Source organism: Dermacentor andersoni, chromosome 3, assembly GCF_023375885.2.
Source record: "Dermacentor andersoni chromosome 3, qqDerAnde1_hic_scaffold, whole genome shotgun sequence".
NCBI classification, from domain to species: domain Eukaryota; kingdom Metazoa; phylum Arthropoda; class Arachnida; order Ixodida; family Ixodidae; genus Dermacentor; species Dermacentor andersoni.
Genome location: NC_092816.1, coordinates 59385387 through 59400147, shown reverse-complemented (window position 1 = coordinate 59400147; position 14761 = coordinate 59385387). Strand labels below are relative to the sequence as shown.

The following is a 14761-nucleotide window of genomic DNA, read 5'->3' as shown; positions in this document are numbered from 1 at the left end:
GTAATATATAATTCGCATACTTGGATAGTCATCGTGGATGAGTTCTGCACGAATTTGTAGCTTCTCCTAGAAAAACCTGTGGGGAAGTGGCGCGCTGCGTGCTTTCTCTTATTAGATAAGTCCATCTATTGGTCATATTTTTTCTGTAGCGCTGCATTTCATTTAGAATCCTTATTGCCTCCTTAGTACACTGCCGCCGTGAGCGTGAGCTGATGGAGGGGCTCTATTATCGCCCTTCGTGATTGGCTCGACGGAGCTCGGGCCCTGCCGCACCGCTGTTATCGCGTGGAATTGAGCACGCGGGCAAGCGTGACATAAGAACAGAAACCTAAATATAGAACGCTGCAAAAACGCCGGTCCCGCTACAGCGTCTCCGTCGTTTTATCTGATAGTAGATCAAGCCACCAGGCGAACATTGAAGCATTGCGCCGAATAACCCAAGAACTGTCGAAGCAATCAGATTGCGGTGAAAGACGACGACGAAAAGAACCGCGCGTGTCTTTGCCCGGAGAAGTCAACAAGAAGCATGGCGCCGAGGCGTCGTGGCGTCGAAGCACCCAAGCTGAGCCGCGGACGTGGGCGGGGAGCGCTCCGCGGCCGCCTGGCACCCGGCATGTGTTCTCCGGTCCCTGCAGCGCGTCGTTCTCGGAACATTGGGGCGGCGGCGTCTTCCACGGCCACTACCGGGCTCCCGGTGGCCGGCACGGACCCACAGCAGGATGGTTCTCCGCCTGCTCACGCTAGCGACGGTGGGGCATCTCGGACGTCCTCCTCCGGCAGCTCTGTCCTCGCGACGACGGCTTCTAATTCGCCCTCTTCGTACTTAGACGAAGAGGTCGAGACCATGCGCTGTGCCGTCGATCGCGAAGACCGTTTCGACTCGGTGACTGACGGAAGCGCAAGCTGCTCCTCCGTCGTCGTCGAGCAAGCAGGTGCCGGCTGTCACAGCGACGCCCCCGCGGCCCGACGCGGTCGGGCTGGTGGGGCCGCGTCGGAGGGACCGTTCAACTCCACCATGGTCGAGGGCGGGGTGCCCATCCACCAGATGCCTCTGCCCGGCGTGTGGACGGGAAACCGGCTGTCCGCGGTGCCCGAAGCCGAGACCGCCGCCGTGTCGCCCCCGCCCGTGCCGTCCCCTCCGCCGCCGAGTGACGTCATTCCGCCGTGTCCTCTGGGACTTCACAGGCAGATGCAGCTGCGCGAAATGCGGCGCCATGGCGTGCGATTCAGCTGGCAACTGCCGCGTTGAACTGCACGCAGCACCGAAGGGCATGTGCTGCGCCCTTGGTTGTTTTTCTTTATTTTAGTTAACGCGCTTCTTGTGCCGTTACTATAAATATCTTTTATGCATTTAGACATTTAGCATTTATTATTATCGTGTATATATTTTTTTTCTTTGCGCTGCTCAATAGTAAAGCGATGCAATATTATGGAAGCTGCGCATTATGGTGTGGCCCTGTGCTTTCTACTTTACGTAGCGCTTTTAATTTCGAAAGAAGCTGCACGCTGCCCCGTTTCGCGTGTGGCTTCCTCGGACCCATTGCGACAATGGTAAGCCAATATTTCCCGACTATGTTTGATAGCTCTGTCTTTGGTGTGTGTGTGTGTGTGTGCGTGTGTACGTGTCACGCACCATGAATTTTTTGTGCTAACCTTCTGGATATACGCATCATTTAATTTAGTAATCATGAATGAACAGACCTATTATAAGAAACGATGGCTTATCAGCCTGAATGGGGAAGGGGATGGTAGGAGTACAAGAGAACGAACAAAAATATTAGTGGGTCATAAAGAAGATGGCGGCGTACTACCAACCTTCTACTGAAGTCATACTGTTTTCTCGCTTTGGCGTCGTGTGGCCGCAAAGGTAGCCACCCTCCTCATACCATCGCCTGTATTTAACGCAAGCAAAATGGCCCACTACCACGGCGCGTTTTGTGCAGTTCGCCGAGCTTTGTCCCCGAGCAGACGAAATCGTCGAGGACAATGCCTACAGATATGCGGTGCAGTTATAAAAAAAAATCCATAAGCGAGTGATTTGCGAGCCAGTACCGAGCGCAGGCATAGGACCTTTCGGCACTCTGAAGTATCCGTCGTTCCGGCCTACGCCGAAATTGTGTCCCCACCGCAGCATGTTGGCATACTCATCTTTGAGCGGGACCGCTTTAATTCTTGGCGGATTCGGCGACTCGCGGAAACCAACTTGCTACGAGACGATTCTGTGCTGAAACGTGACGCTGGAGTATAAGCGTGGGCCGCGAACGTTGTCCTCCATCTCTTTTTTCTTTTTTTTTTGTTCGCCTCTCTCTCAATAAGTCATTTCTCGTAATCATTTCCGATGATAACGATAGCGTTCCGGGTTTTCGGTTTAAACCCCGAAAAACATCCACGTATAATTTTTTTTGTTCGCTGTGTTTTATTTTTGTCCTATTTTTTTTTTTTTTGTAAGTGCTAATTTTTCCATTGCGACCACTGGAAAAAAGACAGTCACGCAGAAATTCCTTTGGGAATTCCCTATGTAGGCGTTAGCATTCTGGCACTTCATGTCAACGCAGCCCGGTGAAATGATTCCAGTTAAGGCCGATCCACACAACGGACCAAATTGCTCTTTTGGAGCGCGGTCCGCGCATCACGTGATAGGACGTCACCAGTTCGTGCGTACCGCCGTTGGCCCGAGCAAGACCGAGGCTTTTCAACAAATCGCCGAGGCTTTTCCCGCTTCAGTTTTGGCGGCGGACCGCATGCAAACTGCAGCGATATTGGCGTAGCCAACGAATGTTGTCCGGCAACAGAGTGTCTTCAGGCAAATCCAATCTAGTTTTCGGCTCAGCAAAAGCCAGTCAAGCCAATCGTTTTATGTCCGCCCTTCCGCCTATACGTGCGTGCAGCAGATATATTTTTTAAACACCGCGTCCTCTTGGAGTGACGAACAGGTTTTTTTATTTTGTATCCCTCGTTGAGCAGTTCCTGGCTTTGTGGGACTCGAGCCGGAATGATAACAATGATAACACTCTGGCCGAGAGTGTAGCTGGTTGGTCTGCTCTGCCGTCTGCTATGGCGGTCCGCCGTGTGGATGTGCTCTGCGCCGGACCGGACCGCGGCGGGCTGTGACGTCGCATCACGTGACCGAGCGGCCCGCGGACTTGGTCCGTCGTGTGGATCGGCCGTTATGAAACTTGATCCGACCAGTATAAACGGCAGCGCTGAGGCTACACGCACTACTGCCGGTGACGTCGCCAGGTGCGCTGATCACGTTGCGATTATTAAACGCCGCTATCGCTCTTGAGCGCCTTATCCATTCGCCTTGGACCATTATCAACCCTGATCAACCGTACTGCTGCGGCGGCTGTGCGCTGGGTTATCGCCGCTTAGCGTTCGAGCGAGACGCGCGGGCGCGATCTTGAAAGCGATGTTGTCTGGCGCGACGGACGGACGGACGGATGGACTGGTTTCCTTGTTGGATATGCATAGAAATGCTTACGAATTTAAAAAAAAAAAGAAAGAAAACATAACGGATTGGCTTTTACTACGGGCAACTTTCTGCGCGAGGCAAAGAATTGCACGCTAAAACTGTTCTTTCACTTCATCTCGTCACATAATTTTTACTGTAATACTTAGATATTTGATCATTCATATCTGTAACAGTAGACATATTAATTCACATTACAAAATACTTATTTAATTTTACTTATTCGATTTTTTTTAAACAAAAGTAATAGCAGCTTTCTCACCGCCCGATTCTTGGCCAATCCCCCTAGAGATGGGTTGCGCCATAGAGTTTCTCATTACGTTACCTAGAGGGAAATCTGGCGCTGCTGCTCTGTGGTATGCATGGGAATGCCGGTATATTGTGACTTCAGATTGGCATCGTTGTCGGTGAGACAGGCCACCTTGAAGGCGCGCTTGGCAAGCACCGTTCCGTCGTCACAATGACTCATTTTCTACTAAAACAGCACGAAGAAAGCTGTTTTGGTTTTATTATTACGCAAAAACATGTTATGTTTAACTATAAAAACTTGTTATTGCGTGTACGATTATATGTTACGTAAAACGTATCAGGAGGCCGCTAAAGTTGGACGACAGACGACAAGGTTTGCGCTCGCTTTGAAACAGTTTGTCGTCTGTTCTTGCTTTTCTTCGCTTGTTCATGCATTGTAGGTGAGTAAAGAGGTAACATGCGTGAATGGAAACATTTTATGAAGATTTTACTTTGAGAACGCGTTATTTGTGTAGCCATATCCCCGTTTTAGACGAAGCCTCTTACAACACCAGCCAACAAGAGCCTCTTCAATTAATTTAATCATCCTTATTCACCCCCATCCCATACCCCTGTATGCCCTCAGGCATTTACCCTCGCACTAAAAAAAAAAAAAAAGAAACAAGAGCCTCGCAGACACATATACCGTCATTCCCATGACGGCACGGTGCCCCCTTAAGAGACTCCCATAGACGGTGGCGCCTGATTTCCCTCTAGGTGTTATAGTGAGAAACTGCATGGGTTGCGCCATTTCACTGAGGAACAAGTACGGGAAATCAGCGCCAGCGCGAGAAAGTTGGAAAGACGAAGCTCGTGGGTGTCTTGGTTTGAAGGACATCTCTTTTTTTTTTATTTCGTTTACTTCGCGTTTATCGTTTTCAAATACGAATTTCATTTAACCACCTCGATCCTGCCGCCCGATTCTTGGCTTGTATCCCGTAGTGGGTAGGAGGCCATGGCAAAGGATCATCATCATCATCATCATCATCATCATCAAAATGGGCGCTATGGTGGCCGTGCCTTTCGGTAACTGCCCATTCGGCGCAAAAGGTGTTCATCACCGGCGCCTTTCGTTTCCAGACATGGGTGTCAGCGCCGCGCAAATAAAGTTACGTATAAATAATGCATATATTTGCCCGTCCTTAATTGCTCGTCAAATGTCGGACCACATTATTCAGACTGGTGCTCCTCATTGGCGCTGGTGACATGCGTGCCACAACTCGCATACGATTTTCGAGACGGATAAGAAGCTAAATACGCGATCGGGAACGTGGTTTATCTCTTTTATTCTGGACACTTCACGCATCGCAATGTGGCTGTAACACGCGCTGAACGATCCTGCTTGCACGAGCTGAACCCCCGTGATTGCAGATACTTCGCCTGAATAAATTTACTTTCAGCATTCCGGATGCGCTTTTTTTTTGGGTGGTCGGTGTCCCTGTTTATATAAGGCGCCGCCATTCAAAAGGCGAAAAATAGAACTCCAAGATTTCGCATAATCGAGAAGTAAAAGAAAAAAAATGTAAACACCGATTAATACGGGACACGTTGAAAAAGACAAACTCCAGAAGAGATTCGCCGATTTTAGTCGAAAATAAAGACCGATAACGTGGAACCACGATGACGACCCACAACGCTGGGCACTCTGCGTACCCAATATACAGTCGCATTATACGAAGTAGTCGTAGCTAAAATCAAACAGCGGAAGATTTGTCATTAACGGTGCCACCCACCGCCGTGACGTCAACCTCAGCGAGACGGTTCCGTCTCTTCCTCTCTTCTCATAACGTCATATGCGCTCCTTCGCTTTTCTATACGCTTTCCTTAGCGCAGCGTAGCATTATCCTGAGCAGACTAGGTCCCGTAGTTCATAAAGGTGGGGATGCGAGATCATGCTATCCAGCCCCGCCCTGCAAGACCAGTTCCGACTGATCCACAGGTGCCAGGCGTCCCTGGAAGCTTATGAAACCCGTGAAGAGGGTGCCACCCCGTCAGGCGCTTAACGCGCTCCATTTCATTATGGGTCAATAAAGTTGTTTCGCTCTCTCTCCCGTAGTTCATTATCACACATATTCAATGCGGTTCACGCGCGCTTAAACAATGCGAGGTTTATCTGCTCATGTTGTGCACGCAGCGCTTTCGCTGCATTTCCACGGATGCAAACGTGTTAATCGTACGGCAGAAGTCAAATGGTGGCGGTACACCGACGCCATTTGTATTCTTCAATTGTTCGTGTTCAACGGGCGCCCAATTGCGCGTTCTTCGTGTCCCGATCACTAGACGTTTATTCGCAAGCCACTGGGTGCTATAGGTGCGAACGAGGTAAAATAAATACACCCGTCACGCATATTTCCATTGAAAACAACCTAACCCACCGCGGATGCGTAAGCAATGCTCGTTTATACAAAAGGATGAGAAGCAATGATCAACAATGACGCGCACCCACACGCCTTCTTCCACGCTGTTTGGCTGATTACGCATGCAACGTAATCAGCCAAGCAGCGTCCGGTGCAATCTTCAACACAGTAGCCTGAATCTGAAAAAAAGAAGAAACGCGCTGACAATGAGTAAATGCCTGCCGGTGTGAAACGTCTATACGCTAAAAATATGAACATCAAATTGCGAAAATCACGTTTCTTTTAATTAAACATAAAGAACGCTGTATCGAAGAAACGTTAAGACTTCTTTAGACGCACGCATACAGGAGCATCATTTGTCACATACTTAAGTAGCTTGACTCGATCGTACTCATGTTCGGTTGTACATCGCGTAAATAATTGGGCAATTAAGGTATCCGCGGAAATCGTGTGTTGTAGCGGTAAGCAACAACGTCCGTGCTAAAGACACGGACAGGGCATCAGCAAGCGAAAAAACTACGTCTTCCATGAAGGCTTAAGTTACAAGTACTACTTTGGAATAGTATATACAGTGTGTCAGGGAGACTGCACATATCTGTGTTCTCGCCGTCTGCGCATCGTGGGTAGCATCGTTTAACTTCATCACAGATAACAGATAAACTCGCTGAAGCCTTAGATCATAGGTCTCTGTGCCCCCGTCACATATATAGCCTAACGAATTTCCGTTAAGGCTGGCGCATGGTGGTGCTGATCTCATCTAGCCTGCACTTGTCGTACGGGTTCATGAACGAACCCAGGGGGCAGCGGAAGGCCGCCGCGAATTCGGGCACGTGTCTCAGGGGGCCGTTGACGCGGGCCCACGCCGAGCTGACGTCGGTCACCTGCTGCCAGCTCTCGAAGAGCGGGTTCGCGTTCTCGCAGTGGCTCATGCCGTAGTAGATGAAAAAGAGCTGTTCCGGCGAGAAATGGCGCGCCTCCCTGAAGCGGAAGTTGGAGACCTCCTTGACCATGTACTCCTCGAATGACCGGTAGGCCAGGCCCACTGCCAACACGTCCAGCATGTCCGCGGTCGAAGTCTTCTCGAAGAGGAGCAGCTTGTGCAGCGGAGACCGGCCCGCAGAAGCGCTCATCCGGGCGTAGTCCTTCTGGAGGCACCCGCGCAGGTTCTCGAACACGGAGGCCGGGTCGGACCACGTGGTGTTCAGGTAGAAACCGTACGCCAGGAAGTAGATGTACTTGAAGAGGCTCCAGTAGACTCGCGTGCCAACCCGAGCGATGTGAAACTTGCGCAGCCTGTGGTCGAGGGGCATGCCGAAGTCGAACACCGGCAGCGGGATCTCCAGGTTTCTGAACGGAGCGCCGAGGTGCGGCCACGTGCTGAGGAAGCCCTTGTTCCAGCCGGACCTGAGGTCCTCTTCGGCCGTCTCCAGGGTGCCGCGCGCCCTCTTGACGGCTCGCTGGAGCCAGAAGTAGAAGAAGGAAGGCAGCTGCTGGCTGCCGGAGTCCTCCCTATAGAGCCCGCTTAGGTACTTGCTGCGGTACTCCTTGTCGAAGAACCTCTTAGGAGCCAGGGGCTCCCATGAGACGCGTGTCAGTTGTCGGGACACGTGATCGGCGAACTCGCGCGTGAACCAGCGGGAGAAGTCGTAGCTGAGGTGTCTTGCTAGCGTGGCATTGAGGTGACCCAAAACAAGCTCCCGGACAACGTCCCACGAGATTCGGTCGACGGACTGGTCGTACGCCAACGCCATGACGAGGGGCGCCTCGAAGCGGTCCAAGAACCCCACGCAGTAGTGCTCCGGTAGCAGAGGCTGGGCAGCGCGTGGGTTGCGGCCGTACGAGATGGAGGCAAGCCGGTGGCGCACGGTGGCGTTGGCGATGAGTGGTGATAGCGCCATGCAGACTCGGAACGCCAGGTAGTTGAGGATGTCCGGCTTCCGCAGGGTCTGCTGCACGTCGCTGGCGAAGCTCAGCAGGTATTCGTAGTTAGGCATCTTGACGAACCGGTTCACAGCCGCGATGCGGTCGCCGAACGCTTCCTTCGCTAGCAGCGTCCAGTGGACTACGCGAGACTCCGGCAGCTGGTCTAGGCGAACGGTCGTGCACTGGCTCAGCAGCTCGTAGCAACCCGGAGTCTTTCGTGGGGCCATGCGCCGCGCCAGGTCCGTCTCCACCACCGCAACGTTGGTCGACAAGGGCCTGCCCAGGTACGACATGAGCGTTTCGTGAGCCTTGGCCAAGAAGGCGAACTCTGCGACGGAGGATCCTTCGATGAATCCGGACACCAGGTCGGGCTCGCCGATGGACATGAACGTGTACTTGTCTTCGGGATCCTCGATGACGGAGAGGTGAAATAGGCTGTCCAGCCCCAAGAGACGGTGAAGAGCGCCGACCTTGGAGGCGACGTCAACGGCCATAACCCTGTCCGAAGGCGAGTAAGGCCAGTGCTGTAGACCCACCATGTAGAAGAAGGTGGTTACGACGTCCCTGAACAGGGAGGCGGGCGGTTCGACGCACGCGTCGAAGATGGTCTTGGCCGCGGGTATCTCGGCATTGCTGTGACCCAGCACGCTGACCAGGAAGCGAGAGTAGCTGTCCAAGAGGTCGTCGTCGACGGAGCGCCTGTCCTGGCCTTTCGTGGGACGGTGCTTGTCCATCCAGACAGAGCACACGTAGGCGTAGAAGTCGTCACATGGGTCCACGGACGCGTTGAGCGAGCCTACTATGCGCACCGCTTCATGGTTGCACTCGCGCGAGCCGCACAGATCCCTCTCGTGGACGACCTGGCATTTCGGAGAGAGAAGTTCATGAGTGGTGCGCCGGCTGGTTTGGCCAGCGTTATTCACACGGCTATCCGAAAAGTCCTGAGTATATGTGAACAAACTGCTCAATTTCCTTCTAAATCTCCGTTCGTGCTCTTAACAAAGAGCCCTTTGAACGTGCAATATAATGACGAAAGCTTCTTAGCATCATGGATACCGGGATGTGCTTGTCGTTTTATCAAGATTGTGGGAATGGCTATTGAATATTCGAAAATTATTCCATATTCGGCTCCATTTCACACTGTTCGATACTTATTCGATTCGGTCCCAAAAATTACTATTCGCCATAGGTAAGCGTAGTAACGCCACACATGGTCACAGAAATGACATTCGGTGTAAAATGGCGAGCCTGACCGTTGTTCCGTCGGCTTGAGCGGTAGGCGAGAAATCCTGACCCTCGAATCCGTCCGGCGATTCATCGGTGAAGTTGAATCGCAGGTGCGTGTAGTCGAGGCCGCCTCGGCGCGGCACGATGACCAGATAGCTGACGAGGCCCATCACCAGGACGGCGAGGACGACGACCAGCGCGCTGTAGGCGGCGTAGTTGCAGGCGCACACGAAGCGGACGGCGCGGTCGGCGATGAACGGTTGCGGGCCGCGGCGGTCCAAGCAGGAAGGCCGCACGTTCTGCGCCAGCTCGTCGGCGTCCTCCATGATGCACGAGGCACGGGAGCGGCGCGTGCCCCGAGCTTGATGATTACGATGACCTTAATGTGTTTGGCACATACCCACTCATGGAGTTTGGCCAAGAGTCGGGCAGATTTTACGTATATGTTAAAGAAACAAATTAAAAAATCTATTATGTTGATGAATAAATTCAAGCGAGGAAAGTTCACGACGATTCAGTAGGCAGTCATTCAATAAAAAAGTATTATAATATAAGTTGTTAGGAATTTATTCGCAGGCACACAGGTTTTTAAAGAAGGGCGCTCTTTAATAGATAAATAAGAGAAAAAAAGAGTTCGCGACAGCGTGATGACTGGCTTCCTTCGCGGCCGTCATCTCTCTCTCCTATGTTGCCTGACTTGGTTTCCGATTCCGCTAACACTCGGCTATTGTGACAGCGAACTGTCCTCAGTTTACGCGGTATAGTCCCGAAGATACAAAGGTCTTTTGGACACACGCGGGTTACGTCTCGGCACGCTGTTTTCCTCGTCGTGCTTGATTGGTCAGAGAGTTCTTGGCATCTTCCACCCCATCTCTTCAGTTGGCGTATGTGCGCGGTTATCGAGTGGACCCTTTTTTCCCGTTCATCTCGGTCACTCTGTAGGTGTCCGCTGAGAGTATTTCAATCACAGCCAATAGGCTTCTGAACTTTTGGGTTTTTGTTGGGCCACCGGTGTGCTCTGGAACGCAGCGCATGACCACTATGTCTCCCACGCTGAGCTTGACCTCTATGAAGTGATGCTTGTCGAAGTACTGCTTCGACTTTTCTTGCTGGCTTATTATTCCCTTTTGAGCCATCTCTTGAAGTTGCTTCGGACATACCCACTCGTTATTCTTCGTGTTTAGCCATCTGGGGACACCAACCTGAGTTCTTGGTTGATATCCATGCAGAAGCCTCAAAGGGCTAGTGCCTGTTGAGGCATTATATGCAGTGTTTAGGGAGCTCTCTTACTACTTGATGTTCTGATCCCAGTCCTTGTGAGGCGGGTCCTTGATTGTAGCCATAATACACGGTACCAGAGTTCGAGACACACGCTCCGCCTGACCGTTTGCCCTTGGATGGTGAGCAGAGTTCAGTGTGTGAGCCACACCATCTTCTTTACAGAAGGCTTCGAAGCCGTGGAATGTAAAACAGGAACCACGGTCTGAGATTATGCGCTCCGGTAGTGCGAACTTGGTTATAAAACTCTGCGGGCACCGTAGTACATATTTCGCTGAGGTGTCTCGCACAGGGTAGGGACGTACAAACTTGGTCAGATTGTCCACCAACACCAAGATCGACTGGTTTTTCTTGGAACTTCTCACAAACGGACCAATGTGGTCCACGTGCACAACTTGAAATTGTCTCTTTCCAGGTGGTATCGGGTGCAGAAGCCCAGGTTTCTTCCCTCCTGGAATCTTTGTGAGTAGGCATTCGCAACACCTATGTATGTGCTGGTCCACGTAGTGCTTCATCCGAGGTAACCAATAAAGTTACTTGATTTTCGTCACTGTTCGGTCTGTACTAAAATATCCCTGTAAGTCGTGAAACTTGACACAATGTTTTGCGCATGCTCTTAGGCATCACGAAAAGGAATCGTCCGTCTTCTTCCACGTAAAATAGCCTTCCATCCTTCAGTCGTATGTTTTTTACCTTGACGCTTGCTTCCTTGGTCCTTTCCTTGATTGGCTTCTCGAGAATTCGTGCGAGGTTAGCCAAGTCCGCATCAGATCGCTGGATGATCACAACTTAGTCCTCTAAACTCAAGGCAAGGCACACTTCGATCCTTGTCTCGACAACCTCATCGAGCGTTTCCTGTGCATTCCTTAGGGTTCACGACTCAAATAGTCTACGTGTGCCATTTTGTCATCTGCTCGGTGCTTCACCTTGAAGTCATACTCTTGAAGTAAGTCGAACCACCTTGCTACCTGTGGTTTAAGGGTCTTATGCGCATTCAGATGCACAATTGCTTGGTAATCTGTTACCAGCGTGAACGGGATGCCTAAGAAAAATGGACGAAGTCTTTCCATACTCCAGATTATTGCCATCAGCGACAGGTTTCACACATGGCAATTCTTCTCAGTCTCAGTGGTGCGTTTACTGACACAAAACACCAGGTGCCAGAGTCTTGACTCATCTTGTTGAAGGATCATTCCCGCAAGACCATGTTTGCTTGCGTCCGTGTGGAGTTCTGTTGGAGCTGAAGGGTCATACAACTTCAGAACCGGAGGCTCTGTCAGCTCTCTTCGGAGCTGGTCGAAAGCTTCCTGTTGCTCCACTCCCCGCATAAACTTTGTCTTTCTTGATCTGAGAAGTAAGTGGTTCTACCTTCAGAGCATAGTGGGGAATGGACCGTCTGAAAAATCCTGTGAGGCCCAGAAATCTCTTGACACTGTGAACATCATTTGGCGTACTAGCGTCCAATATAGCTTGTTACTTCACGTCACCTGGCTGCAGGTAGCCTTTCACACTCTTGAAACCTAAGTAGTCGAGTTCGTCACTTCCTAACACACACTTGGATAGCTTCAGGGTCAGACCAGCTGCTCGTAGAGCATCCAGTACTTGTTTGAGCCTACCAGCAAGTCTTGCCAGTCCTTGGCTGTAATCAGCGAGCCGTCCATGTAACATAATACTACAGTGTTGCGCAGAGATCCGAGGACCCTGTTCATTAGACGCTGAAATACCGCGGCACCGTTTTTCAACCCGAACACCATACGTCCAAACGTCCCGGCCTCAGCAGGCGTGACGAATGCAGTTTTGGCCTTTGATTCCTTACTCAGTGGAAGCTGAAGGTTTCCGTTTGCACAGTCTAACACACAGTACATTCGTGCTCCGGACAGTCGTTGCAGCTGGTCATCAATGTTTGGCAAGGGAAAGTGTTCCGGCACCATCTGGCAATTTAGCCGTCGATCGTTTACGACTAGACGATTTTCTCCATTTTTCTTTTTCACGAGTAGCACTGGACTACCGTATGGCGAGGATGTTTCGGTTACAATGCCAGTCACTTTCTACTCTTTGACAATTTCTTGGATTGCTTCTTTTTCCTCTGCATTAGTCGTGTAAGGTCTGCAGCCGACTGGAGTGCTTCCGGAATACTCTATGATAGTCATGTCCAGTTGGTTACGACGCCCCAACTCTGACAAATTCAGTGCAAAGCAGTCCCTGTATTCATTAAGCATCTTCAGCAGTGCATCCACTTGTTGATTGACGTCTTTTCCGACATTCAGCATGCTACCATCAATGGGCTTCGGCTGATCGAGGCGCAGGTCTCACGGGGGTTACCTCTTCACTACATGAAAGCAGTTCAGCGTGAGCAAGCAAACTTCCCTTGATCAGGTGCTGGTCTTCATCCTTGTCGTTCAACATGGTTATCTCAACGCTCCCGTGTTCGATGTGAAGTAGCATTCCATTACTAGGCCCACTAGGTAAGATCAGATTTCCTTCACTCTTACCGGTCTCCACTGTTACCCAACACACAGTTCTCTTTGGCAGCAGAGTGGTTTCCTTGACACGAAGGGGTTCCTTGGAAGGCTTCATCTGGCAAGGTCGATTTTACAAAATGAAAGATCACCTCGGTAGGCAATCCTTAGTTCATCTCCCATGCGTAGGCACGCAATGTGGTCTTGTTCCGTCCAGGTTCTACCAACGAGCATGTACACTGGTGTTGCTACTACCTCTCTAATCGGGCGATCGCGAGAGGTTGTGCGTGGGTGAAGCGTGAGTCCGATTCACAGCAGCTGTCGCAGACAGCCCTCCCCTCATGCAGCGCTTCTGTTTCCGTACAGACGATGCGCGCTTCTCTGGCGACATCTCGTGGCCATCGTCGTCGCTAAGCCCGTCTTGCGCGGCACAACGATTTGCTTCTCACGCGTTCATCATACCTTCCTCCTGCGCATTCCGCCTCATGGTTCCGCTGCACCTTCCTCCTCCGCTTTCCTCCTCGCGTTCTCTTCGCCATCACCGTTTTCGGGCGCTGCGCTCCTCGTTCGATTTCATCCTTCGCTGTGTTCGTTCGCTCGGTTAAGAGGTACGACGCCGACACTCGCCGCAGGAACGGGCGAGAGCTGCCCTCTAAAAACGTTCGGCAGCATGTTACACTCCTGTAACACATGAAGCCGAAAGCATGCTTCGCAAGTGGTAATGCATCCAGTTGTACGGTCGCAGGGGTCAGACTTCTTGCAAGACATAACGAGCCGCAGTGTGGAGTAAACGTATGGCACTGTAGGTGGACCTTCTCAACGACAAGTGTGAACACCTAATGTAATACCCAAAGGTTATTTCGTTCTTCTTTCTTTCGTTATTTCCTTCGTTCCTTCTTTCTTTCGTTTCTTCAGTCATATTCAGCCATTCCATTTTAGCTTGCTTACAGGGGTATGAGCTATTTTTGATGATATTTTTTCTCACTGGACTAGACGCCGCTTTTTTCGGGTGAGCCATTGCAACGAGTCACTTAAGGCTTTCGCTTTAAAATAACCAGAACCAGCCTTCGCACATAGCGTTCGCCGCAAGCGTTTATCGGACGTATCCGCACCCGGTTATGGCGAACCACATGTTCCCCGAGGCCAGGAGCGACAGGTGTAATCTTTGTGGGGCGAGAGGGACCCTCGACCACATAATATGGGAATATCCGTACTCTCCTGGGGGAACGCACAATATAGGTAGTAGAGACACCTGGGAGACCCTGCTGCGCAGCTCCGACTCTGAGCTCCAGCTCCGGCTCGTCCAACTGGCTGAAGAGGCTGCTGGGACCCAAGACCTCCCAGCCTGCATCTGAGGCGGCGGCACTCGCCCCCTGACCTGCGGGTCGGGGGGTGGGTAGACCACCTTATCCGTTGGAAAATAGTTTATTCTATCTATCTCGGTGAAGATTACGGTTGCATAAACCGTAGTTGTCGGGAAGCGGCAAATGAGTGCCGCGGGTCGCGGCTCTGCCAGTCGGTGATTGGTGCGATGCCTCAATATATCGCGATATGAAAACGCGCGTAGAGTTGTGCACAAATTTCGCATTAGGGACTATTGTAATTGTCGGTGAACTTTTTGACGCCAACTTGGGTCACTGTAACTGTCACAACAACATCACACCTACACGGCGGCCTTCACGCAATGCGATTTTTCTTGCAAATAAAGGTTGGCGTCGACGTGGTTATTTTCGGATCTTAAAAAGGGCGTTTTTGCCAAA

General features: G+C 51.2%; 1 protein-coding gene and 1 pseudogene across 1 annotated transcript; both read right to left on the bottom strand.

Annotated features, from left to right (window-relative positions):
• Window positions 1-6839: 6839 nt before the first annotated feature.
• On the bottom strand, window positions 6840-9590 carry LOC126543884 (neprilysin-like). The gene is made up of 2 exons (XM_050191019.1): window positions 9291-9590; window positions 6840-8897 (listed from the first exon to the last, which is right to left on the bottom strand). Exons 1-2 carry the CDS (start codon window positions 9588-9590, stop codon window positions 6840-6842), a joined length of 2358 nt encoding a protein of 785 aa, XP_050046976.1.
• A 409-nt stretch (window positions 9591-9999) lies between these two features.
• Window positions 10000-12948, bottom strand: LOC126543889 (uncharacterized; annotated as a pseudogene).
• Window positions 12949-14761: the final 1813 nt, after the last annotated feature.